This window comes from Callorhinus ursinus, unplaced genomic scaffold (assembly GCF_003265705.2).
Source record: "Callorhinus ursinus isolate GAN/ISIS: 27379988/994484 unplaced genomic scaffold, GSC_fseal_2.0 scaffold57, whole genome shotgun sequence".
In the NCBI taxonomy this organism is placed as follows: domain Eukaryota; kingdom Metazoa; phylum Chordata; class Mammalia; order Carnivora; family Otariidae; genus Callorhinus; species Callorhinus ursinus.
This window is the reverse complement of record NW_027397119.1, coordinates 8,668,477-8,696,403: the sequence shown is the minus strand read 5'-3', so window position 1 is coordinate 8,696,403 and position 27,927 is coordinate 8,668,477. Positions and strand designations below refer to the sequence as shown.

Below are 27,927 nucleotides of genomic sequence, written 5' to 3'. Positions count from 1 at the left end.
ATTCTTCAAATAATTCACAAGGGCCTAAATGTATATTAATTTTAAAATCACAAAAATTTTGAGATTTGGGAGTACCTGGGTGGCTCAGTTGGTTAAGCATCCTGGGATTGAGCCCTGCGTCCGGCTCCACATTCAGCAGGAAGCCTGCTTTTCCCTCTACCTCTGTGATCTCTCTCACTCTCTCTCAAATAAATAAATAAAAACCTTAAAAAAAAATTTTTTTTTGAAGTTTGGTAGAAATTAAGCCACTTTGTATTAAAAATTCTGCCAATGTTCACACTTTTTAAAAAATATTTATTTATTTATCAGGGAGGAACAGAGAGAGAGGGAGAGGGGGAATCTCAAGCAGATTCCCCAGTGAGCCTAGGGCTCGATCCCACAACCCTGAGATCATGACCCAAGCCAAGATCAAGAGTCAGATGCTTAACCAACTGAGCCACCAGGCACCCCCAATGTTTACACTTTTTAAAAACTCATTTCAACTCTATTTTTAATGTTCTAGATCTTAAGCTGGGTGGTGAATACAGAAATGTTCATTGTATTAATTCTTTACAGCTTTCAGTATCTGTGAAATGTTTCATAATACTGTTTTTAGATTGCTATTGAAAAGTAAATATATGACTGCAGTTTTTTGTTTGGGATTATTATTATTATTATTATTATTTTAAGTAGGAGTCCCGAAAGGGAACAGAGCACTCCTTCTCTGAGCTTTGGCAAACACCAGGAGTGTAAATTTGCAGCTTTGGGCATGAGTAGCTATACAGCCCTACTATTGATTTTTTTCTAGAGAATTCTAAACTTTGTGACTGGTGGTGGATTAAATTGCATCAAGGGATATGAAAGGAAGGGGTTTTTTCTGGCTCCAATAAATCTAATTTTATTCTCTGTGCCACAATTTTCTTTTTTTTCCAAAATTATCCTTCATAGGACAAACAGCTATTCATAAAATTTCAGTTTATTAAATACATCAAAATTATTAAAACACAATCTTTCTCAAAATCCTTCAGTCTTCATGTACTTGCCTAGAGTTGCAAAAATGCAGTGTTTACATTAATATCAAAACCACTTTCAGCGAATTCCTAAACAGGGGCAAGCCCTCTGAACTGATCATTCAAAGCAACGTCTATAAATAGAGGAATACTGTTTCAATTCCAGATTAAATAAAGCCTGGGACCAGGAAAGCTCCCCCACCATATCCGGGGGGATGGTAATCAAGTTCTAAACTTCAGAAGTGAGAAGCAGATTAAGATCTGATACGCTTTGTTGATTTAATTTTGCCTCTTCCCCCTTTAACTGGCTTGTCATACAGCAAGGGAGTTCTGAGAGTCTCAAAGCAGAAGATCAAGCACACAGAAGACCTACCTTTTACCTGGAGCCTTCACCTCTGCTCTACTTCTGCCTCCCGCAGATGGAGAAACCACCACTCCCAAAATGCCCTGCGGACCTGGGCGGAGCCGTCCCGTCGATTGGTTGTTTCTCAACCCCAGGCAAGCGGCGATTGGTCAGGTCTGGGGCTAGGGTGGGGCTAAGGCAGTTGCGGGAATAGGAGCTGTGACAGGACGACAAACAAGAGCTTGTAGTTTTAGATCCAAACTCCAGCTGCAGACCGGAGGGAAGCATGGCTCCGCAGTGTGTCTGCGTGCTGGCTCTGGCGGCTGTGCTGCTGCTAGGTATCTCCACAATCTCCAGATCGAAGGGCCTGAAGGGTCAGGGGCATCAGCGGGCGCCGCAAATCCCTTCTCAGTTCAGCCCAGGCGAGCGCTTCGCGATGAAGGAAGCGCTGAAAGGTGAGCCTGGTCCCCTTCGCCCAGCTATGCCCCTCTCCCCTCGGGCCAACCCGTGCCGCCCCACTCCCACCGCAGAGGGTCCATTACTGGAACTGGAGCCCCACCACACTCCCCAGACCAGCCCTAGCCCGAGTGCCAGCACCGAGTGCCCGGGCTCGGGGACGCCACTCTTGCCCCAGACCTGGCTTCTGGGGACTCGGGTGTTCCCTGCCTCTCCGGGAACCTTCTCTAGCTTCCACCATCACCCCCGTTGCCTTGGTCATCACCCAGCCTACCCCCTGCCTTGCCTCAGTATTGCAATAGCTTTTGTTTGTACTTTTAACCTTAGAAAGTTTTCACTTCTCTTAAATCTCTGTGATATCTTAAGACTAAATTATCTTAAACTACAGTGGGGGGAAATTTAATGAGCTTCCCCGGGAACCCCGCAGCAAGGAGTGAGCACTGGGTGATAACATCTATCGCTTGTAAGGTCCACCGTGTAGGATCCACCCAGCTCCAAAGGAGTCCAACAAATTTCCTCTCCTAATTAACAGACATCTCTCCCCTAGACCTCAAACCAAGGTTAAGAATTCATTTGCCTTCTCAGTCTGCATTTTCCGGGAGAAGAGGAAAGGTTCTGTTGAGGGCTATATCCTATGGGATGAGATCCTCCCCACCACCGGGCTTAGCTCTTTTCTAGTCTTTTCCCTTTCATTAAATAATGGATTAAAAGAAACTGCCTACATAAACATGTGCAGGCAGATGCAGGGACCCAGTGCTAGCCCCCGTGATTGAATATAAATTGTACATGTGCCTGAGCGATTGGTCTGGAGTCAGAGCAGAGTTTTCCCAAAGCACAGCACAAATAGTGAGCTCTCTGAAAGCCAGCAGGCAGCTGCTCACCCCAGAGTCTTTTCACCCAGAAGAAAGCAAAAGCTTTCTTATTTAAAGAACCCAAAGTAGGGACCTTATAACCACATGGCTATATGGTCTATATCTATATCTATATCTATATCTATCTATATATATATAGCCATATGCCTTGAGGCAAAACATTTCAGTTCAGATTTTGAGTTTATCTCCTATAGATTCATCTTTTTGAAACTTGACTTCCCCATCTATGTGGTGAGCTGTGATGCAGGGTCAATCCTTAGCAAAACTGATGACAGAGGTAAGCTTGTCTTGCAGAGGCCCTCCCTTGATAAATGCACTGCCTAGGTGCATTTGTTCTTCCCACTGTGGTTTGGGATATCTAATCAGATATTCTCATAATTTATTGCATTTCCCCTCCCATAGGTGTTTGCATATAGTAATGGATCTCTTTAAAGTGTAAAGCGTTCAGGGCTCAAAGGGATAAACCTAAAAGTAGTTCAGGAACTGAGACATCTGGGTAAAGTAGATGAGATTATTTAGGACTGAGGAGTTTGTTTGGGAGCTTCTAAATCCGCCCCTTCCCAGGTATCATGTGCCCAAAAACTGGCCCTGGCCAAGAGTTCATTGAGACTCTGGATGAGCCAGTCCATGAGGAATAAATCTACTCTCTGCACACAAAGCTTCATTCATGTAGGGACCCAGGATAGTGGACTTCTCTGGTTCATCGAAGGGATGATGGTTCCATAGGCGGAGTGAGGCTTAGAAGCAATTTATAGCCACTTCCCACTTAAGGTCAGGGTCCAAAATCTACTCCTGTCCACCTCCCCCCACCCGACCCCCATCTTGGACTTTATTTTCTTTTTTTTTAACTTTTTATTATTATTATAAAAGTTTCAGGTGTACAACTTTATAATTTGACACCTGTATACAATGAGAAGTGATCACCACCACAAGTCTAGTTACCCTCCATCACACATGGTTGACCCCCTTCTCCTCTATTAACCACTAGTCTGTCCTCTCTATTTATAAGTTTGTTTTATTTTGTTTATTTGTTTAGCTTCTTTCTTTCTTTCAGATTCCACACAGGAGTAAAATCATATGCTATTTGTCTTTCTCTGTCTGACTTTTTGGTCAGCATAATACCCTCTAGGTCCATCTATGCTGTCGCAAATGACAAGATTTCACTTTTTGTAGCTGAGTAATATTCCATTCTGTATATATATATGTATATATATATATATATATATATAACCATATCTTTTTTTGCCAATTAAAAAACGTTTCCTTTATTTCTGGATAGGTAGTACATTCACATAGTTAAAACCAAACCCAAAATAGTGAAAGAGGTCTGCGGGGGGGCGGGGCGGGTGTCTTGGTCCCACCCTGCCTTGGTGGCCCCACTCCCCACCAACCACTACCACTTTCTCACCCCCACAAATATACAGAGGTAGCTACTTGTATTAGCTTCCTTTGTATCCTTCTGGAGATCTTCTGGGTAAATCCAAGCAACTATGAATATAGCGAATAGAATATTTTATTTTTTTTAAAGGTTTATTTATTTGTCAGAGAGAGAGAAAGGAGAAAGAGCACAAGCAGGGAGAGCGGCAGGTGGAGGGAGAAGCAGGCTCCCCGCCCAGCAAGGAGCCCGATGCAGGACTCAATCCTAAGACCCCGGGATCATGACCTGAGCCAAAGGCAGACGCTCAACGACTGAGCCACCCACGCGCCCCACAAATAGACCCTTTTAAAGCCAGCATTAATTCAGCCCTTAACAGCACATTAGGCACAGTTCTGAGCACACTACAAGTATTAACTCATTTGGTCCTCACAACAGCCCCAGACGTAGGTCTTAATGCCCAATAGAAAGAAAATAAACAGGCAAAAAGATTAAGGAGCTTGCTTGAGTGGCTGAGCCTGGCAGTTCACAGCAGAGGAAATGCAAATGGCCATATGAAGAGATGCTCAGCTGCCTTGGAGGTCAGGGAACTGAAAATGCAAACACCAACAGCATTTCATTTTTTTATCCACCCACAGGGCAAACTTTGCAAAAAGTGGGTAACTCTCAGCGTGTGGAGGTGGGTTCTGGCACTCACATGCCCTGCTGGTGGGAACATGAATTGCTCCAAACTTTTGGGAAAACAATTTGGCAGAATTCACTGGTGTTTAATGATGTACTATCTCTTTATCCATTCATATATTGTTGGACACTCCGTTTGTTTTTCGTATACTGACTATTGTAAATAATGCTATCGTGAACATAGGACTTTATTTTAAGAACCATATTAGTCTAGAGGCACCTGGGTGGCTCAGTCAGTTAAGCATCTGTCTTCGGCTCAGGTCATGATCCTGGGGTCCTGGGATCGAGCCCCACATTGGGCTCCCTGCTCTGCAGGGAGTCTGCTTCTCCTTCTCCCTCTGCCCCTCCCCCCTCTCGTGCTCGCTCTCTCTCTCTCTCTCTCTCTCTCTCTGTCAAATAAATTTTTAAAAAAGAAGAAGAACCATATTAGTCTAAACAAGCCTGAAAGACCTGGGCTTAAATCCCAGTTCTGCTGCTTATTTCAGGACAGTCCTGAGCAGCACACTTAACCCCTCTAAACTTGTTTTCTCACCTACAAATTAGAGAAAATAGCAGTGCCTACCTCAGAGGATTGTTCTGCCCTCCACAATAAGATCCTGAATGCGAAAGAACTCTCTGTGCACAAAGGGCTGTGGGAAAACCAATGGTTGATATCATCTGTAATCTCACATCTCTATCCGCCCCTGACAGGTGCCATCCGGATTCCAACAGTGTCTTTCAGCCCCGAGGACATTAATGCAACAGCCCTGGCCGAGTTTGGAGAATACATTCGTACAGGTCAGCCACAAGCTGGGGCGGGGCGGGGGCGGGGGGAGCATAGCCCTGCAGACACAGTTCTTTTACAGGGAGATGAAGAAGCTTTTGTTACTGACCAGAGGACAGTCAAATTGCTGTGGGCCTATTTTGAGTTTACACACAGTGGGAAGGAATAGAAGCGCCCCAGGAGTCAGAATGGAGGCAGAGTAGAGACTAGATTTATTGGACCTTTGAAAAACTAAAGCACATAGCTGTTAGGTTGGAGTTTGAACTCTCCTGATCTTTGCCCTAAATACGTAACAGTCAGTAAATAAGATATAATAAAAAGGTAGGATGAGGAAAGGAAATAAAAGGCACAGCATAAGGAATATTGTCAGTGATATTCTAATAGCCATGTATCAGGACAGATGGTAGCTACGCATGTGGTGAACACAGCATAATATATAAACCTGTCAAATCAGTAAGTTGTATACCGAAAACTAAGGGAACATTTGTGTCAACTATACTCAAATTTAAAAAGAAAAAAAAAGGTACAACTAGGAATTCCTTCTTCCTGTGCAAGTTTCCAGAACTATACCCCGTGCTCCTCCCAACTACCTCCATACACACACCTACACACCTATGTACACACTCCACCCACCCAGGCCTTTCCCCAGATTCTTTACTGACCCGTTTCTGAGCTTCGAGGCCATCAGCAACTATGAGCTGCCATATCAGCCCCTCATCCCCACGTGAACTGAAGAAGGGTTGGGTCAAGAAGAAAAAGGAGACTTGGGACTAGTCCCCATATGAAAAGCTCATGGAGACTAGTGAGCCCTCTTCCTAAATCAAAGAAAAAAAACACCCCCTCCAAAGTTGTCAGGGCTGGGAGGAGCTGACCTAGGTACAGCAAGTAGCCCCCCTCTCTAACACTGTCTGTAACCTGAGTGACTCTGAGAACATCCACACCTGCACGCAGAAGTGTGGCCTTGTGCTAGACAGAGCAATCTTCTCTCCATATGACACACACAGTAGGAATATTATTTTATATTATTTTTCAAGTAAAAAAAGATCTTTCTCTCTCTCTCTCTCTCTCTCTTTTTTTAATATAAGGGTCATGTTTGGTCCCAAGTAATTTGGCTATTGGGGACTACTATATTTATAACACACCCCTCACTGGTATAGCCTGGTAGCGTTATACTAGTGATAACTTATTACAGGTCAGACCAAGCCAGATCTTGATCCTATCAGCTGGCACCATGATGGAATCTTGATGTGCCCATTATTACATAGTAGTAGCACATTCAAATATGAGGAAGAGGAATTTTAGAGATTGTCCAGGCAAATCAGGAATCACACTGCCTTTGTTCCAGAAGGCTTCCTACAGGACGCTGCATGTTTTCAAAAAGGGGGGACGGGGGTAGGCATTTTCTATTACATGGTAGGAAAACCAAAGGAAATTGTTTAAATCTGGCTTTCTCTCTCCCTGCTTTTCATCCCTTTGTCCCTAGTCTTTCCAACAGTTTTTAAAACCAGCTTTATCCGGCATGAAGTCATAGGAGACTACAGCCACCTGCTCACCGTCCGAGGCTCAGACCCGGGCTTGCAGCCCTACATGCTGATGGCGCACAGTGACGTGGTACCCGCCTCTGACGGAGGCTGGGAGGTGCCCCCGTTCTCTGGCTTGGAGCGTGATGGCTTCATCCACGGCCGAGGCACACTGGACAACAAGAACTCTCTGATGGTCTGAAATGCTTTGTTCCCTCTGCCCCGGGGGCCCTGAAGAGTCACCCAGGATGAGGATGCTCAGTTGACCCCCCGGGAGCCGGGAGGTTATGGTAGAAAGAACTTTGGCTCCAGGAACCCTGGGTTCCAGCCAGCACTTGGTCACTGTCCTTTTCTGGGTCTTGATTTCTCAGCTGTGAAACAAGGACTAGAGTAGATGATCTCCAGAGACCCTTTCAGCTCTGCACTGATCCATTTATGCTTTTCTCCAGCTGGTAAAGGGCTAAGCTTCCTCACCTCCCATCCCCCGGGGCCACTTGAATTTGTTCTCTTTAAAAAGAGTGTCGGGGCCTCCTGGGTGGCTCAGTTGTTAAGTGTCTGCCTTCGGCTCAGGTCATGATCCCGGGGTCCTGGGATCGAGCCTGCATCGGGCTCCCTGCTCCGCGGGAAGCCTGCTTCTCCCTCTCCCACTCCGCCTGCTTGTGTTCCTGCTCTCACTGTCTCTCTCTCTGTCAAATAAATAAATAAAATCTTTAAAAAAAATAAATAGAGTGTCCGATGCTAGCCCCACCAGCCCTGATGCAGGCAGCTGAATGTCACCGATGCCCTGATTCTCCCTCTTCCCTTTTGCTTCTTCCCCCAGGCAATCCTGCAGGCCCTGGAGCTCCTGCTGAACAGAAACTACATCCCCCGAAGATCTTTCTTTATTGCTCTGGGCCACGATGAAGAGGTAGAGCCTCCTCCCCCTATAAACCATCTCTAGGACCTCTGTTTGGGGGCAAGGGGGAGGGTAGTTTCACTCTAGCCCAGTTTGCTCCCTAGCTGCAGGGTCTCCAGAATATGGTGTGGGGGGTTGCCAACTCTTGGGTATCTATGTACCAGAACTATCTAAGGCCCTGGACCAAAATGCAGATTCCCGGACCCTGTGCCATAGATTTGAATTCGTTTTTTTAAAAGTTTTTATTTTTTAGAGCAGTTTCAGGTTCACAGCAAAATTGAGAAGGTGTAGAGACTTCCCTTACACCCACACCACACATGCACAGCCTTCCCCATTATCAGCATCCCCTGCAGTGGGTATTTGTTATAACTGATGAACCTACATTGATACATCATAATTACCCAAATCCCTAGTTTACATTAGGGTTTACTCTTGGCATCCATTCTATGGGCTTGGTCAATTGTATAGTGACATGGGTCCACCATTATAGTTTCACACAGTAGTTTCACTGCCCTAAAAAGCCTCTGTGCTCCACCTATTCATCCCTCTCTCCCTCCCCCAACCCCTAGAAACCATGGATTCTTTTTTTACTGTCTCCATAGTTTTGCCTTTTCCAGAATATCATATAGGTGGACTCATCCAGTATATAACCTTTTCAGATCAGCTTCTTTCATTTAGTGATAGGCATAGATCTGAATTTTTTAACAAACTCCCTGGTAATATCTGAAGCAGGTAGGTGTTCCATCAATGACACTTTGAGAAATATGGGTGTGATAGAAAGAGAACCAACAGGGAGCAAGGAATCAGTGTTTTATTTCCAGTGATGTCACCTACTTTGACCCTGGGCCAGTCATTTCATTTTATGGGTCCCAATCTCTTCATCTGTAAAATGAGTTTAGCTCTCCAGCTGTGACATTCCAGGGTCCTGTGAAGCAGGATTGTCTAGGCCCCTTGCCCTCCCCACCTCCCCCCCCCCAGGAAGGAGGCTGGGCAGGGAATTTCTGGGGCCCCCAGCTATGTTGAATGGGTCTCCATTCGCTATTGGAGGTCTGGCTGAGAAGGACTGTGGCCATGGGTTTAATGTCTGCAGGTGTCAGGGCAGAATGGGGCTCAGAAGATCTCAGCCCTGCTGCAGGCAAGGGGTACCAAGCTAGCCTTCATTGTGGACGAGGGTAACTTCATCTTGGATGGTTTCATTCCCCACCTCAAGAAGCCCTTTGCCATGTGAGTAAAGTACCCCACCCTCTACCTTGGAAGGTGTTCTCACCCCATGACAGATGACCCCAACATGGTGTCTGTAAGCCATACTGAGGCAACTCTTTATTTTACTCCCCTGGCCCTGAATGTCAACCAGGTTTGGGCTCCCCCTTCCCTTTCTCCTCTAGTGTCAATTTTTTTTAAGCAGCATGAAGCCAATCTCCTAGACCACCAGACCACTGTGCAGGCAGACCTCTGGGTCCTTGGGAAAATTCAAGGTGGGAGGAAGTCATGAGGGCCCTCTCTGATCCTCTCCTACAGGATTGCAGTCTCAGAGAAGGGTTCAATTAACCTCAGGCTGCAAGTAAACATGACTCCAGGCCACTCCTCAGCTCCCCCAAAGGAGACAAGCATCGGCGTCCTCGCAGCCGCCATCAGCCGGTAAGCAACACGGGCCCCACTCCCTTGCCAGACTCGGGATGGAAGACCTGGTACTTTCCCACTTTGAGTCTGAAGGGGCTAAGCTTCCTGCCCTGAAGCTGAACTGAGACACCATGATGGGGGCTGCGGGGAGGACAGAGCCACCAGTACCCAGGCAGGGATGAGAGGTCAGAGAAGGATCTACCCATATTGCAAGCAAGAGCTGACCCATAAAAGCTAGATGAGGACATAAGGGCTGCAGGCTGTGGGTGAGCACAGAAGGGTCTGTCACGGCAAAGCTTCCCTCCAGCTGGCTTTTCTTAGCAAAGTGGAAAGAAGAAGTATATTAATTCAGTTAAATACGTAACTGAGTACCAATGCTTAAGGCTTTGTGCCAGGGGTCGGCATACAGCAGTGGAAAGAAACAGACAGTCCCTTTCCTCCAGGAACTCACAGTTAGCCACAGAGACTGATAATTCTCCTACAGTGTGGTAAGTGACATGAGAGTCGGGTTACCTGCTTGGACTTGGTAGACAGGGACAGCTTCTGCCGATGGACTAGAAGTGGTCCCGCTTGTGCGTTGAGGTCTCCAAACGGGTGGATCGGTGGAGATGATAGAAGTTGAATGGGACACCTCCTGACCAGACCTGTTGAAAAATTCTGTCTTCCTCCTTCTTCCCTTCAGATCGCTGATCTTTAACAGGGGTTGGGGAAGTCTTGAGAACTCCATTTCTCTTCCAGCCTGGAGCAGACACCAATGCCGAACATGTTTGGAAGCGGCCCATTGAAAATGACGTTGCAGGAACTGGCACATGAGGTGGGAAAAGGCGTCTCCCATACCGGTCGTCTGTGGCAGAGGAAGAAAGGGTGGCAGAAAAGTAGCTTCCAGAGTAGTAGAGGGGCCCACTGCTGACCCGTGCCATGCACATGCTCACCTATTTTCAGCCAGAGGCTGAGCCGAGACGCAAGGATCTGACTTCTTCCCAGGGGTATTGGTGCTTCTCTGAGACCCTAAGACCTGACACACCAGGCACCCTTTGGGAGCTCTCGTCCTCACTCAAGGCTACCACTGAGGGCCCTCAAGGCAGATCTAAAGCAGGGAGAGACCCAGGCCTCGGGTACGGTGACCCTGTTATGCTGACCGCTCCGAAATCCGGCTGATCTCATTCTTTGCCTTTCAGTTCCCCTTCCCTGCCAATATTATCTTGAGCAACCTGTGGCTATTTGGGCCCCTTGTAAGCAGGTAAAGTTTTACCTTTCCTTCTTCTCATCCTCCAACCCAAACCTACCCAGTCCCCTCTCCTTGGCTTAACTGGGCCTTACTAATCATCCCTTTGCCACCAGATGCTACCTCTAATTCATGTATAGGATGTCCCTCCTAGTCTCAAAGATCTCCAAGATTCAGGAAAGTGGGTGACCTTCCAACCCGTTCTTTCTCCACGTTGGACAGTTCTTCCTAATGTCTGACCTTCATCCTTTTGCTTTAGGTTAATGGAGAGGAATTACATAACCAATGCGCTGGTCAGGACCACCACAGCACTCACCATGTTCAATGCAGGAGTCAAGGTAACATCTCGTGGATCCTCCCCTACACCTTTGCCTCACTGTCCACCCACCTCTCCATCCTTTGGCTTTATCTCCCAGCCCCTTCTTCCTTCTCTGAATTCAATTTGAATAATAGGAAGGCCCAGTGCTGAACTGTTCAGTGATACCAGTTGGGTAATCCTCAAGAGCAAGTGTTCTAACTGAGGTCTACAAACCCTCTGAAATTGCTGGCCAGATTTTATATTTGTGTATTTTAGGGGGTATCCATGGCCCCTCTCAGTTTTCTTGGGTCTGTACCCCTTCACAAAAAACAATCCTGATACTGGTATGAAGGGGAGTTATTTGGGAGTTAATTTTTCTGAACAATACTCATTCAACATGTTAAATATTTACCTAGCATTTGGTCAGGTACACTAAAGGTTCTAACTTCTCTACCATCAAGGATCTTTTGGTTATTCTTCACCATACTTTGGAAGATTGATCCACCTAACAAATTTAATGAATGATTAATGTATTTTCCCCTCATGCTACCCTGAGTCCAAAGAGAGAAACTCACCCACCATTTATAAAGTCTATAATAACATTTGTGATACATACAACACCTAAAGGCATATATTAGTCATTTCCCAAAACACATTAAATACTGGGTAATCTGAACAGACACCAATTCTATATGAAGTTCACTTGTAGAAATAAATTTTGAGTGAATTATTACTTTGATAGATTTTTCTTTTCCAAGAACTACTTTTTGGCAAATTGGTCTACTTCCGGTTGGATTGGTCATGAAGGGGCATCTCTGTTTAAAGGAACAAGCCACAGCCACCCTGGGTAGCCTGGGCCTAGGCCTTTCTGAAATCTTGAGAGAAGCGAGCCCAGTCCAGTGACTACCAGTACCACCAGCACGGCTTTAGGGAGCGCCATGCACCTAGCTTCCTGGGTGGCCTTGTGGAGCTCTGGCCACTTGGAGCCCAGGTTGAGTACAATGAATGGCACCTCAGTTAACTCCCAGCATCACTGACGGGAGTGTCTAGTGTGTCCGCGGGACCCGAGCTGTCTTCACCAGCTGCCTAGAATGTTCCCCGAAATAAGAATACCATGTCCTTGCATGTGAATGCCATTTTATCTGTCCAGAATACTGTCACATTTGTCACTCCATTTGATCCTGCTCACAGCCCTCCTGGTACCATCGCCCCAATTGCCAGTCAGGAAACAGAGGCACAAACAGGTTATAATTATGCAAAATCCCACAGCTAATTTGTAACAGCCCAGCCCTCCTGCCCCTGCTCTGGTGCTTTTTTGCACCAAACCAGCTCAAAGAAAGAGTCAGAGTCAGGGAGTCTGTTCTCTCATGGCTTCTGAGGAAAAAAATCCACTCAGAGCCTAACTCTCCAGTTAGTCTTGGGTTCTTCCTGGGCGGGCAGAGAACGGAGTCAAATTTTGCAATTAGACGTGGGAAACCACTATCCTCGCCCCCTTCGGGGATCAAGCACAGCGTGATGGGGGCCTGCAGCGGCTCGGGGTGCCCTGTCCTGAGTGAGCACTAACGGCAGCAGGGATGGCCTGGGTGCCCCGGGAAGAGAGCGCACATGGAAGACCGCCCGGGACACTGCACGGGGTCAGGAGAGAGAGGTCTGTGTGGTCCCGGAGAAATCAGTCTCACTCTGAGCAGCTCTCTCTGACCCTGTCCATGACCAAGAAGCATGGAAGTCTGGCCTAGGGCAGAGACACCTCCTCTAGCTCTGAACATAACCACCTGTCAAGGGCCGCGGGAAGACAAGGGGCCCACTGAAAATGGAGCCCTGCACCTTTCAATCAAATTGGCTTCCTCTTTCTCTACTGGTGGTGGTTGGCCTTTTCCCGGCCTTTCCCGGGGCGGGGAGCACATGTGGCTCAGGCCAGGGTTTGTGGTTCTCTCTCCAGGTGAATGTCATCCCGCCAGTGGCCCAGGCCATAATCAACATCCGGATTCACCCTGCGCAGACTGTCCAGGAGGTGCGTGACTTCCGTTCCCAACCACAGGTTCAGTATCAGGGATGTGTGATGCTCAGGATCTGGGTGTAGCTGCCATCCCAGGGCTGGCCAGCCACCATTTTTCAACCAGCATTGGTTGGTTCATTCAACAGCATTTGTTCAACCTTCTTCGGGGGTTTCTAGGAAGCTGGCTAGGATAGGAGACTTCTGGTTCATGGGAACTTTGAGTCTGATAAATGATAATAATAGTAGCAGCCACATCCCACAGGCTCGCTTGGTGTGTGGCACTGTTCTAAGGTATATGCATGCTCGTTTGATGCCCACGACCACCCTATGATCATCCTTATTTAACAGGGAAACTGAGGCACAGATCAAAAAAGCAGGGAAGTGACATGCCCAAGATGACACATCTAACAGTCTAGCTCCAGAACCACCATACCCTCAGACCACAATCAAAACGATTCAGGATGAACAAACTGCCAAAGGACCAGTGCAGAGAAAGGGATTGTCACTGCCTCTGAGGATCCAGAAAGTGCTTTCTGACCACTAGAAATTTGAGCTGCGATGTAAAGGACAAACAGGACTTTGCTAGAAGCCAGGCATTCAGAGTCAGGCTAAAGTGAAGTAAGGCTAAAGAGGAGGAGAGACCGGGCGGAAGTGGCAGGCGGTGAAAATGGAGTGGAGCATGGGGCTCAGGGCCTTGTGTGCTGTGGACAGAGGGAACCGTGAGAGGTCTTCGAACGGGGTGGTGATGTCCTCAGATGTGCTTCGGGGGGAGACAGTGCTGGTGGCAATACAGAGGAGGTGCCAACGTAGGAAAAGACAGTTGGGAAGCTGTGATAGCCTCTCAGGCAGCGGACCGAGCGGAGGTGATGGGGCGGAGAAGGCACCTGCCAGGGTGGGAGACATGGGTTCAGCAGAATGTCGTGTGTCATGGGTAAGGGGAGACAGAAAGGCGGGGGACGGCTCCAAGGGTTTTAACCTGCATAGTTGGCCAGGGGCTGAAGCCTTTAACCAAGATGGAGAGTTCAGGAAGTAGAGCATGTTCACAGAGAAGTATAATGGTTGAGAAGTTTGTGACGCTTATACATTATAAATAGGCAATTATAAATACCTCGGGTCTGGAGAGAGAATGAACTAGAGATACAGGCTGGAGTGTTATTAACATAAATGAAACCTCTAGAGTCAATAAAATCCCACAGGAAGGATGTATAAAATTAGAAGTAAAGAGGATCGAGGACAGCCTGGCAGTGGCCTGCTACAAACATCAATTTTTAAAATGATCAAAATCAGTGCGTAATTGCAAGCTGTGATGACGGAGAGGGACCAGGTGCCAGTGGAAGACATAACAGGGAACCAGACCTCGTGTAGGGTCAGGCAAGACTTCCCCGGGGAAGTGACATGTGAGCCGAAAGATACAGGCTTGAGTGGCCATTGTGCAGAATGTTTGGCATCTGCAGGAAAGGCTAGCTTATTTAAACAGCAGGTTGAGCTAAAAAAGAGTTCAAAAGGCAAATCTAATCCTTCAAAAAATGATCTCAAGAGGCAACCCAACAACTACGGAATGACTAGTACGTTCCAGAATTAAGCAGGGTTAGGGGCAGGTGGTGTTCCCTGAGTCTCTGGTGCAGATCCTCAAGGGTCAGCCACACTTAGACTTCTGTGGTCCTTTCTCCCTAAGTTCTTCCCCCTGGAGGGTTTTGTTTGTCCTCACACAGGGTGGGAGGCACACCCCTCACTGCAGGGGGTGGGGGGATGGATTGATGGCCAGCCTGGCGTCACCCAGCATTCAGGGGAAGCTGGGACCGGTGTGAGTCCTGGGCTCTGCTGCTTTTCATCGAGTGCCAACCTTTGTCCTCTCCCTGGAGAATCGCGGGGCCAGGAAATCACTGAATTCCCCCCATTGAACCTCTTTCTACCAGTTTTTTTCCAGCCTCATTCCAACTCCATGCCCTTTCCAAGGGCTGTTTTCCACCAGCTGGGGCTTTCATCTCCCCAGCTTCTGGCACTCTTCCCTCCTCTCTGGTCCCCCACCAGAGTGGCCTTCCTTCCCAGTCTATCTCATGAAATCCCTGGAATCCCTGGGCCCATCCTGCCCGCCTGCCCAGTGAGGAATGGAAAGCCTCCAGCATCTGAAAGCCCGCAGCACCCTTTTGTTCTAGTCCCTCCCCTCACCGCATGCCCCCTTTCCATGCATCGGGTTCCATCCTCAGACACTGCTGGTCTGAAGGCCAAGGGTACAGGGCCTTGGGGTTGATCCAGCGGGAGCATGAACAGTTCCCAGAACCCTCTTCCTCCATCTCTAACTGGTGGCTCCCATGTCGTGGATGTAGAGAAGTCTCCAGCACCTTTGTGTGAGGAACAGTCTTCAGAAATGTCATAGGCTACCCTGTAGAAGGTTTGTTCTGAATGGGCCTCAAAGAGTAAAAATAAGATCACTGGGAGATGTTTCAGGAAGCCCCCACTTGAAGGAGAGTTGGAGAATATGGCGCCTTGGGGGGTAATGAGCTTCTCAAGGGGTGAATGATGGGCACCTCTCTGGAGTGAGGTACAGAAGATTCCTTCCTTTCTTCATTCATTGCTTCACCCAGTGTTTACTGAGTGGCTACTATGGGCTAGACATTCTCCTAAGCACTTGGGAGAATGGTGAGCCAGACAGCCAAGACTCCCATCCCGATGGCACTGATGTTCTAGTGGGGAAGGGACAGCAATAAGCAAGTGATCAAATACATGACCAAGTTGATTTTTTAAGAGGCAAGTACCATAAAGAAAATCATAGGATGTTGTGTCACAAAGTGACTGTAGGATGGGCATGGGAACAGAGAGTCAGTCCTCTGAGGTGACATTTACCCTGGGACCTGACATAGAACAGTCACGGCTTCCAGGCAGCAAGGACACAGGCCTCTAATTTCAACAGAGATGAAATGCCACTGATCTGCCTGGTATATACTGTATCCCGTGGAGGATATAAAGTACGTAAAATAAAAAAGGGAGAGGGGTGAGATGCTACAGGAAGCCATATCTCAGATCCTTCTAAAGAAAACATTCATAACCAAGTTGCTCAAAGGCAGAATGGATGATACCACGTGATGGTGAGCCTTCTGCCACGGAAGCATTTGAGCACAGGCTGGATGACAGTCTTCCGTGGGTGTTATCCCCCTCTCCCTCAGAGAGGCCTTGCCCTAAGACGGGATGGAGGCTGGACTTGCTAATTCTACCTCTAAAGTCCTTACCAATGTTTTTGGTATCCCTTGTCCTTGCCTTCAACAAAATGTATCATTCACTCCAGGGAAAACATATCTACACATAAAATAGAGGGAAAACATAACATTATGAGAATGCACCGTAAGGGCCATAGAAACTCAGAGCAATGAGAGACTGATGTGCGCTAAAGTAACCTTTGAGGTCCCTCTTACTGTTCATGAGTCCCTCCTCCTCACCTGTATGGGGGGGCATTATCTCAAGAGTACCCCTTTTCATGACAGTGTCCCCTAGAAGCATGCGAGGAGCTGAGTCTGGAAAGGAATGAGGGTCCTATTTCTGGCTTAGAAACCACCACTGAGCCAAACCAAATTCCCTGCTGTTGGGTTAGTTGGGGGTGGGGGTGGACAACTCACTTATCAGAGCTTATTTTCACTCCAGCACTTCTGTTCTAAATCCTCTAACACATGAATTAGTACATAGTCTTGAGTTACCTTCAACCAACTGGGAGGTTCCCAGTCATCCCCTATAAGGTGGGTTGGGACTATGCCTGCTGACCCCTGTGCCAAATTACTTGAACATTCCTGCCTCCAGAAACTGAAGAGGTACACAGATGGGACCCCACCCTCTGTGAGAGGCCACAAGAGCTCAGATTTCCCACTAACTCTTAGGCCAGGTCCTGATGCAAGAGGAGGGGCTACCTTATTTCTGTGTTTTTAGGACCGGGAACATAAAAGGCATGCAATGGATGCTGGATACAAGAAATTTAAAAGATATGAACCAATAAAAATAGAGGGAGTTGGCTCATGAAGTAACTTGGTCCAGGATTATACAGTTAGTGTCACTGGGCTGGGTATCTGAACCTGGTCTTTGACTTCACAGGGATGTGCCTCCAAAGCACATACAGACTGAGGTGGTGTAGAGCCCGGCCCCAAAGGGGACGGTGTTCATTAAGATGGATTCCTCAGTGGTGTGGATTTTGAGCCAGAATTTGAAGGAAGGACATGAAATGGATGGAGAAGACACAGTGAGCAGGAGAAGGGCATGCACACAAAGCCTCAGCTGTGGGACACCCCTCTAGGGCAAAGGCAGTTCCAAAGCAACTGCTGATCAGATGGGCTGAGACTGGTACTGGGGCTTTCCCTGGGTGGCGGGGTGGGCTGGGGGGCCCCCCTAAGCCAGCCTCCTGGTCCATTCCCACATGTCTCCATGTGACCTGATCCTCAGGGTCTGGTCTACGTCCTGCCTGGGACCAGGACTTGTGCTGGATTCAGCTCTAGTTGTTTCAGACTGAATTTTCTAGGAGCTTCCTCAGGTTCCTTCCTGAGGAAAGGAGGCAAAGAGAAAACTTGAATACCAGTCCCCCAACTCTTGACTTTTTGTCTGTGTTGAGCTCATCTTCCTGGCTCCAGTGCAGTTGGTTACAAACAGGAAGCAGGGATGCCCAGAAGAAAAGTGTGTGACCCTTTCCTCAACTGTCTGACACTCCCATGTTGAAGTGAGGTCATCACATCTGTCACCCTGCCTCAAGATGGTCGTGTTCCCCTTTCTGCCGTGTCTTCTACATTCCACCCGGCCCATGACTCACAGCCTAAGAGGAAGGACACACGATTTCCTGATTTTCCAATTCCCTGCCTGCCTCGTGGCTGTAAGGCAAGCCTCCTGAACATTTAACCTCAGTCTACCACGCTGTAGATTGCTTACCAGGAAAACCCAACTCTTCCATCTCCTACAGCCAGTCAGCTGAAATTGAGGTCCCAGGGCGCCTGGGTGGCTCAGTTGGTTAAGCGACTGCCTTCAGCTCAGGTCATGATCCTGGAGTCCCGGGATCGAGTCCCACATCGGGCTTCCTGCTCAGCAGGGAGTCTGCTTCTCCCTCTGACCCTCTTCCCTCTTGTGCTCTCTCTCTATCTCATTCTCTCTCTCAAATAAATAAATAAAATCTTTAAAAAAAAAATGAAATTGAGGTCCCAGTGCAAAAAATGAGCTCCCCTGTAAACTCCAAGGCACTGTCTTGCTGGAGAGGAATCAGGGCTATTTCAATTCATATGGTACTTGGATAGCAGATAGTAAGAACTCAAACTCCCTCTGTTTGCTCCCTCAAGGTCCTAGACCTCGTCAAGAACATTGTGACTGACAACCGGATCCAGTTCCACGTGTTGACTGCCTTTGACCCCCTCCCTGTCAGCCCCTCCGATCATCAGGCCTTGGGCTACCAGCTGCTCCGCCAGACCATACAGTCCATCTTCCCGGAAGTCAGCACTGTTGTCCCAGGTAATGACTTCATCAGCTGTGGCTGGAGGTAGGTGGGGGCTGGAACTATTTCCTCTCTAATGTCTCCTGCCCCACCTCCACCCCAGCTGTTCAGCCTGGAAACATCTGGCTGCTTCCCCTCGTGATGAGACTAGAACTGTATTTTCCCCTTGGAGTGGAAGTCAGAAAGCAAACAGGAAAAGAGCAGAAACAATAAATTAGGTCAGTCCTGCCTGGGTCCTAGCTTAACCTAGGCCAGCCGCTCTGGCATGGAAGACAGGATCAGCCCAGCCCAGACCCCCCACCAGACGCACACACGCGCACACACACACACACACTCCTCTGGAGGAGCCACAGGAGGGGCCAAGTTTCTCCAAGGCTGGTTCTGATCTATCCTAGGATAATAGCTCAGCAACAGAGCTCAGAAATGCCTCCCCACCTATACCTTTGGCATGAACCCCCTTCCTCTCTCCCAGCCCAGACCAGTCCCAGCAGCAGTGCCTCTGTGCCCCTTCCCTAGTCTTCCAGCCTACCTTCCAAACCTATGCTGGGGAGACAGTGGTTCTCCAATTTAAGAGTGGAAGGGGATTACCTAGGGAACTTATTAAAATGCAGATTACCTGGGGCGCCTGGGTGGCTCAGTTGGTTAAGCGACTGCCTTCGGCTCAGGTCATGATCCTGGAGTCCCGGGATCGAGTCCCGCATCGGGCTCCCTGCTCAGTGGGGAGTCTGCTTCTCCCTCTGACCCTCTTCCCTCTCGTGCTCTCTATCTCTCATTCTCTCTCTCTCAAATAAATAAATAAAAATCTTTAAAAAAAATGCAGATTACCTGGACCCACCCCCAAAGACTCAGGCTAACCAAATCTGGAGAGGACCCTGGAATCTGCCTTTTTAACAAATCCCCCAGGGGATTCTGAGACCAGGTGATGGCTGACTACAGTGTGAGGATCTCTGGTCCATGATGTGAGGAGGAGATGCTCTAATTCTAAGACCAGGTTTTTCAAAATCTAGGTTTAATCATGGATTCCCTCATTTGCTTTTTCTTTTTTTTAAGATTTTGTTTATTTATTTGAGAGAGAGAGAGAGTGAGAGCAAGAGCAAGCAGGAGGAGAGAGAGGGACAAGCAGACTTTGTGCTGAGCATGGAGCCTAAGGTGGGGCTTGATCTCAGGACCCTGAGATCATGACCTGAATAAAAGCAAGAGTCGAGAGTTGGACACTTAGCTGGCTGAGCCACCCAGGTGCCCCGGATTCCCTCATTTTCTAAGTGCATACTTCGGACCCGCCTCTGTGCTAGGAATGGGCCCTTAAGGAGAATACAGTGATGCTCTGTACCCACAAACTCAGGTGTGAAAAGGGCAGCCTTGTTTTTTAATCAACTTAAATCTGGCTTGTAAGCCCCACTCCTCAGGAAATTCAACCTCAGGAACTGTTGAGGCCTCCAAGCACCCTCACCACCACCCTCATTTTGAATCAGGCCCTCAAGGTCTTTGGTAGCAACGTAGCATGGGAGTCCCTTGCCCAGTGGTCATCGGTCCTTGCAGTTACCTTGGACATCCATGGCCTAGCTAGAAAGTCACTTCAGGTTGGAGATTTCCTCTGATTTCCTGGCCTGTTTGACTCTGAACCTAAGACCCCAACTCCCTGAGCATACCAGGCAGCCGTCCCCTCTGAGGTCTGCCACCTCCTCAAACTCCTGCCACAGAGCAAGGGCCTGGGTCTCCACTACCCTGGCCTTCTTAGTGCCCGATTCTTCTTTCTTGGCCTTCAAAGACTCCCTGAGCTACCCTCTCCCTCTGGGTCAACCACCATAATCTCATTAACAAGGTTAGGCCTTTACAGAAAAAGATAGGCAGACATCAACTGGTAGAAATCCCCAAAGCAAGGAGTTTGAAGGGCCTAGTTACCCATTTGAAACCAGGAGTGGAAAATGGAACAAAACACAAATTAACATCTGAAATCATCCCATCATTCTTTAATTGGTGCTTCAGAGGGTCTTTTCTCAGAGAACACTCCCACTGGGGACAAGTCCCAGCCCTAGCTGGAGCGTGGAGTGAGCTGCTACTACCTTCAAGGGAGCAAGACACTGAGACTATCCTGGGACTTTCTTAACCTGAAGTTTGACTCTTGGAAGACAAAGTCATCCTTCAGAAGATGAGAATAACAGGAAATTATGTTCTACTTTAAGAGGACTGCACTTTATAGCAGTAAAGCTCTCTGGAGGGTATTCATTTCTGAGCTAGGGTGATATAAGGAGAGCTAAAGCAATAAAGAACTGATATCTAGATTTCTGGAGAGCTCAGTTTCTGAAATAGCCCAGCTAAGGGTATAAAATGAAGGTGTTGGCCCCCCTGGTCATCATGAAGAGAGGACACTTCAGTCTGGACCATTCAAGGGATAACTCACTAATGTCCTGGGGAGGAGATTCCATGCTTCTGGTTGAAATGATGTTTTAGTGAGGTTTTGAGAATGGGTAGCTTGAAGGACAAAAATTGATAGCTGCAGGCTCCCAAGAGGGCCCAGGTGACATTCTTATTGACCCAGAGGTCCTACCTTTCCAGTCAGCCCACCTCCCACCACTACCTTGGCTTGGTGTCTCCCATAAAGCCCCGTTCCTCTTGATTTTCCCTGTCTAGGCATTTGTATTGGCAACACAGACAGCAGACATTATACAAACCTCACCACCAGCATCTACCGGTTCAACCCCCTCTACCTGCATCCTCAGAGCTTCCGTAGGTGAGTGAGTGGAACAGATCTGAACAGCAAGGGTGAAGGAGGAGATACATCTGACCCATTCCCACCCCATTCTCCTGCCAGTCCACAGAATGCGGGAAAGCCAAGGTTTGCACAAACTAAAATGAAGACGTTATTGAGCCCAACTGGCCAACTTTCCTCATTGTCTTAGAGTCTTGCTACTCCCCGGAGTGTATGGGAATTGGCCACTACTTTTCTGGGATGGAGATAATCAGATGATTGGAAAGAACCTGGTAGAAGTAGGACCCTTGGGTGTGACCCCCCCCCTTTGGAAGAGTACTTTACCTCTCTAGACTTCTCGATTACTACTCAGTGAAGTCCAGACCTCTATGTGGTCAAAGGCAGACACATGCTTTGAATTCTCAGAAGAAAACACACTATAGGAATCTAAGACATGATCACCAATTTTAACTACTATGTGTGAATTACTACTTTATGGGTGGGTTCTTCAGCAAATTTTTAGCCCTGGGGTGTGTGTGAGGTGGGGGGTATTGCATTCCATTTATCTTTCTGTTCCTTAGCATACCCAGACCTGATTTCCCCACCAAAAGTCAGAGGCCAATAGAATGAAAACATTTGAATATGAGCATAAGAACATGCTTCATGGGTTTTGTTTGTTAACTGGGGCAGCAGGTTGCTACTATTTCCTCTTTGTGGTTACATGTGTGGTTCGGTTGTGTGTTGCGTTGTGTGGAGGCAGATCATTGGCACGAGATCTGATGAGAAGTTCCCAGGTAAAGTAGAGGCCCCACAGGAACCCTGGGCAGTCTCTCTCCTTTTGTGCCCTTAGTAATGTGGGGGCCAGGGGGGACTCTGGCCTAAGAGAAAGAGAATTCAGAAGATAATTTCCCCTGAGAGGAGAAATTATCACATAAGATTCCCGAACAGGAAATGACTGTGAACTCCCCAGGATTTTATTATTATTATTATTATTATTATTATTATTATTATTATTATATTCCCCACACCGTTCTCTGCCATGGGGCTGGACCCTGGAGAGACGACCTCCGTGTCATATGAAACCTCACTTCTTACCCCTGGAGGGTCAAAGGCTTCAGGGGACGTGGGGTGGGGGGTACTCTGTAATATCACTTCCGCTACAGCAGTTGGTTCTCTCCTCTCTTCCCCAAAATCTCTCTCGCTCAGCATCCACGGAATCAATGAGAAAATCTCAGTCCCAGCCTATGAGACCCAGGTGAAATTCATCTTTGAGTTTATCCAGAATGCTGATGCAGACCAGGAGCCAGCGCCTCACCAGCACGAACTGTGAGGTCGAGGAGCCAGCTGGATTAGGGCTGCCTGACCCCAGCCGGGACCAACCCAAGGGGGAAAGCTAATGTTGATGAAACTTTGGGTCAAAACCACTTGGTGATCCATCACCCACCGGCCTTACTCGCTCCTGAAGTCACCAAAGATCAAGGCCAAGGGGTAGGGCAGGGCCAGCAGGAATCTGGCTTCTTCCTTCCTCCAAGCATCTGCATCCCTCGGCCGACCAGCATTTACTGCCTTCTTGTCCCGATCTTAGAAGTTACCAGGCTGGTTGGTCTTACACTGGTTATTTAACTGCTCTTTGTTAAGGCCTGACTTGACAAATGCAGATTTGGAAAACCTCAAGCAGGTTTTACCTTCTAGAGGCGTGTAATTTAGGGCATGCTCGCCAGGCTGCCTTCTCCATCACTGATATATTTCTTTTTGCTGTAACTCCCTTTCTCGTTCTCCCCCTTGCCTTGGATTTTTTAGCTGGCCCTTCATCTCTCCTCTCCTGCCCCTGCATCCCTCCCCCTGCATCCCTCCAATTTATTCTACGTCTGGCGCAGAACTTAGTCAAACTGTGATACTACCGTAATTACCACAACAACCAGTCCAATAAAGTGAGCGATGTAGCGTCAAGCAGTCACTGAGAGGTGAAACTGAGGCAGAGGACTTTGCAGGAACCCCAGGCCCCCTGGTTCTGGAGGCTGGAGCCCAGAGAAGAAAGCCTCAGTCCTTGGGCTCCTCCCAAGGGCTCCCCGGGCTTTGCTCCCTCCTCCCTCCCCTGTCCTGTCCCTGCCAGCCTGCTGCTGCTGTCCCACCCCAGGAGGCACTAATCTGTGGAAACATTTCCCTGGCACACCCTATAGGCTGAGCTCCCAAGAGAAGCGCACTCATGATCCTGCCCTGCCGTGAGGCCCAGGACCAGCCGCGCTCTGGCATCAAGTCCCAGTTCCTGCCTCTCAAAGGGAAGTGGCGGGTATGGGGTGGGGGAGCAAGGAGGAGCCTGACTTGAGGGGCTCTGCCCCAGGTGGTGGGCAGAGGAGGGGCAAGCTACTCTGCCTTAGGGGACAGCAGAGCCCCCACAGTCCTCTTTCTCTGGAATCCAACCCTGAGCATATTGGAATCCGCTTAGTAGCTGCCAGGTAGGGGGCATTGGAAGGCAGCCTTTCTTGGCTCAAGGCTGGGAGCTGAGTTTTGTGAGTCACAAGGGAGTGGGGGTCAGAGAGGGAGACACAGAGGAGCTGGGACTTGAGAGACTCCCTGTTTTTTGCCTCACCAAGGACCTTTTGTGCCTTCCTGGGGTTTGACAGCAGAAGGCTCCTTTTCCCACCTCACAATATCCCCATATCCCCAATTCCTTACCTCCCTCCGTGCCCTTGGCCGTGAGCTCTTCCTTGGAGCTTAGGCTTAATGGAAAGAGTTAGAAACACAGTGTGGGGATTATTTGAGCTTTTTCGCTACTCCCCCTAAGATTCACATTCCTTCCCTCACCCTCCCTTTTTCTGGCCAGTTCAGAACTTACTCAGCCTTTGTTAGAGGGTGAGCTAAAGAACAGACAATCCTTCACCTTCGTACAGAGCTGTACAAAGTGCTTTCGTACACCTTATTTATTTCATCGGAGCCCCACAGGAGCCCCATGAAGAAAGTATTATTACCCCTTCTTACAGAGAAGGAATTGGTCCTCAAAGGGGCTACACACCTAGCTGGGGGCAGATCCAAGCCCATGTCACCTGGCCCCAAATGCACCATTGTTCCATGGTCCTAATTAATAATGGAATCTCCTTCCCATCCATAATCTTACTTAATCCTCACAACAGCTCCAAGGTGTTAGTGCTCCTATTTTATAGATGAGGCAACTAAGACCCAGAGACTAAGTAATTTGCCCAAGGTCATGCAGGTTTTGGGGGCAAAGTCTCTCTGAGTCCAAAGCCTGTGCTAAGAGTACTGAAGAGGAAAGAAACTGAGACTCAAAGAGGTCATCTTCCCGAGATCCCATAGCTCTTAAAGGGCAGCCCCGGAATTCAAATGCCAGTCAAAAATCCCCAAGTCCAAGTTTGCAACTGCACCACACCGCCTGCCCCCAGAACCTCTGATGTGTAGCTCATTCATTTCGATCCAAGGAGATATCAAGGACAAAGGCTGTTTTACCATTGGCTTTGGTTCTTCGCTCAAGCTCTCGCTGTTCCCCTGGCTGACCTCTCTCTATTCACACCTCTCCCTCTGTCTGTCAACATTCCTTACCACGCCCACCCCAGCTTCTGGGTTCAGCTTTTTCCCCTTCTCTGAGTTTGGGGACAGCTGGGTCTCTAATAATCCATGGGATAACTGGGAGAAGACCGAGCAGGGACGTTGTCCCCACTGGGTCTCACCACTCTCTTCTAGTGCCAGAAAGGATAGTCTTTCCAGACTCTGGAGTGGGAAGGGAGGTTCTTGAGAAGGAACAGCTCCAAATCCCGGCTCGAAGAATGCAGACCTTCCAGCCCTTTGCCCTTGAAGGCTTCTGAAAAGAGTGGCCGAGAGTGCTGGCCCACCAGGACAACATGAGCTCTAAGACTCTGGGCAGAAAGGGGCAATGAATCTGGAACTTTCCTCCACCCCTACCTGCATCCATCTACCACTCCCCAAATCCACCTTGAAAAAGATCCTGCAATAAACCTACATCCCCATTAGGGACTTGGCTCAAGCTTCTTACTCACACCTCAGGCCCTGAGGTTGGAAGGAAGACAAAATAGTCATAAGCAAAGAGGCTGGGAAAGGAAAGGAGTAAAGTGTGGCTGGAGTCCCTTGATGTTGAACCCGGTTGCTAAAAACTTGGCCATTCTGAATCCAATATTCTTCTCCCCCCAGAGGAGATAGTAGAAAGACACAAAGTCTGCATTCATTTTTTTTGAAAATTTAAATATAAATAATTCCATAAAAAGGAAACTACTTGCAGTTTTACTGTTCAGTGTCCATGTAGCTGTCAATAGAAAGGATAAGTATCATGCTTCATATATGTTACATCCAAACCTACAAATATAAAAGTGTAAGAACAATATAAAGTGTTTAATACCAAAAGATATTCCTCAGCCACCATGTGCAATGTTGTAAATACTACACTAGCTCATGACTACGTCCAGAACCAGAAATTGGAACTCAACGAGGAATAAGAAAATGGACACTCAGCACTGCTGAGAAAGAACATGTCATGCAGGAATCCGTTGCAGTCATGCTATCAAGAGGAAGGATTTGACAAGTCAATTTTCTTTTCTCTTAGCTAAGCACTTCGACAGCTCAGTTCCTCCCTGCACTCCAAAGCCATGTTGTGTCTCAAAAGTTCACAGGGACAGAACCTACCCATCTTCAAGGTGTTCTTTTTTTTTCTGAAGACATAGGGCAAGCTCTGTAGAGAAGTATTTCTCTGGGTCCTGAACTGTGTTAGTCTCAGGAATATGTGTGTGGGGTGACACACATTCAGTGCTCTGCACCAGCACTGAATCCCAAGTGGCAGAAACATCCTTGTTTTTGTTTTTAAATTTATTTATTTGAGAGAGAGAGAGAGCGTGAGTGGGAGGGGCAGAGGGAGAGAGAATCTCAAGCAGACCCCGAGCCAAGCCTTTTGCCAGAAGCAGGGCTCCAACCCGCCACCCTGAGATCAGGGCCTGAGCCAAAACCAAGAGTCACACTCTCCACCGACTGCGCAAGCCAGGCGCCCTGGGTTTTGTTTGTTTGTTTGTTTGTTTGTTTTTTAAGACTTTGTTTTTAAGTAATCTCTATACCCAGCGTGGGGCTTGAATGCACAACCCCAAGATCAAGAATAGCATGCTCTGTCGACTGAGCCAGCCAGGAGACCCACCCCTGGGTTTTGAAATCTATTAAGATTTCATTATCTTGTTGTTTCCTCAAAAAGTGAAATGTAGACTTACCATATGAGCCAGCAATTCCACTCCTACATATGTACCCAAAAGAATGGAAAAGAAGTACTCAAACAAAAGTTTGTACACAATAGCTCATAGCATCACTATTCATAGTATTCAAAAGGTAGAAACAACCCAAATGTCCATTAACAAATGAATGGGATAAATAAAATGTTATATCCATACTATGAACTTTTTTTCAGCCATAAAAAGGAATGAAATACTAACACACACTACGACATGGAGGAACATTGTAAACATCATGCTGAATGAAAGAAGCTAGACGCAAAAGGTCACCTATGGCGTGGTTTCCATTTATATGAAATGTCCACAATAGGGAAATCCACAGAGACAGAAAGCAGGCTAGTAGAGCTGGGAGAGAGGGGAGTAAATGTTTAATGGGTAAAAGGTTTCCTTTTGGGGTGATGAAAATGTCCTGGAGCTAAATAAAGCTGATGGTTGCACAACATTGTGAGTGTACTAAATGCCAATGGATTGTATGTTTTAAAATGGCTCATTTTTATATGTGAATTTTACCTCAATAAAAAAAATTTTTTTTTAGGTATTTAGGAGGTGGAGTCAATGGATGGCACATGGTGATTGATGGGTAGTGGGGAGGTAGGGTAGAGGAAGGCATCAAGAATGACTTCCAGGTGGCTGACATGAGCAAATGGGAGGTGACTTCATTTACTGAAGGAGCAGATATCTAGGAGATGACAAGCTCCATTTTGGATATCATGAGCTGGAAGTGCTGAGACATCCAAGCCTAGAGCTCAGAAGAAAAGTCTAAGACAGAGATATTTGGGAGTTATCAACCTAACATCATAAATTGACACTGTGAGAGTGAATGAGACTCACTATCTGAGGGTCTGATTGAGGAAGGAGAACTCAATTTGTAAGTTTAAATTAAAATGTCAAAAGACATATTTGATAAGGGACTGCTATCCAAAACATACCAAAAAACTCTTAAAACAGAACAAAAAGAAAACAAACAACCTGAATAAAAATTGGGCCAAAGACCTTAACAGACTGGAGGGGAGGGGGGTGGGGGATGGGGTAACTGGGTGATGGACATTAAGGAAGGCATGTGATGTAATGAGCACTGGGTATTATACAAGGCTGATGAATCACAGGCCTGTACCTCTGAAAAGAATAATACATTATATGTTAATTAATTAAATTTAAATAAAAAATGTTTAAAACAAAAGACCTGGGGTGCCTGGGTGGCTCAGTTGGTTAAGCGTCTGCCTAAGGCTCAGGTCATGATCCTGGGGTCCTGGGATCAAGTCCCACATCGGGCTCCCTACTCATTAGGGAGTCTGCTTCTCCCTCTCCCTCTGCCTTGCACTCACCCTGCTTGTGCTCTCTCTCTGTCAAATAAATAAATAAATCTTTAAAAATAAATAAATAATAAAACAAAGGACCTTAACAGACACCTCACCAAAGAAGATATGTAGATGGCAAATAAGCATATGAAAAGATGCTCCATATTATACATCATCAGGGAAATGCAAATTAAAACAATGAGATATCACCACACACC

General features: G+C 47.5%; 1 protein-coding gene across 1 annotated transcript; it reads left to right on the top strand.

Annotated features, from left to right (window-relative positions):
* Positions 1-1,545: 1,545 nt before the first annotated feature.
* PM20D1 (peptidase M20 domain containing 1) lies at positions 1,546-26,916 on the top strand. Its single transcript, XM_025855304.2, has 13 exons — positions 1,546-1,787; positions 5,407-5,493; positions 6,963-7,195; positions 7,820-7,906; positions 8,985-9,118; positions 9,413-9,532; positions 10,253-10,328; positions 10,693-10,754; positions 10,999-11,077; positions 12,977-13,048; positions 18,334-18,502; positions 21,117-21,216; positions 22,381-26,916. Exons 1-13 carry the CDS (start codon positions 1,619-1,621, stop codon positions 22,502-22,504), a joined length of 1,512 nt encoding a protein of 503 aa, XP_025711089.1. The 5' UTR covers positions 1,546-1,618; the 3' UTR covers positions 22,505-26,916.
* Positions 26,917-27,927: the final 1,011 nt, after the last annotated feature.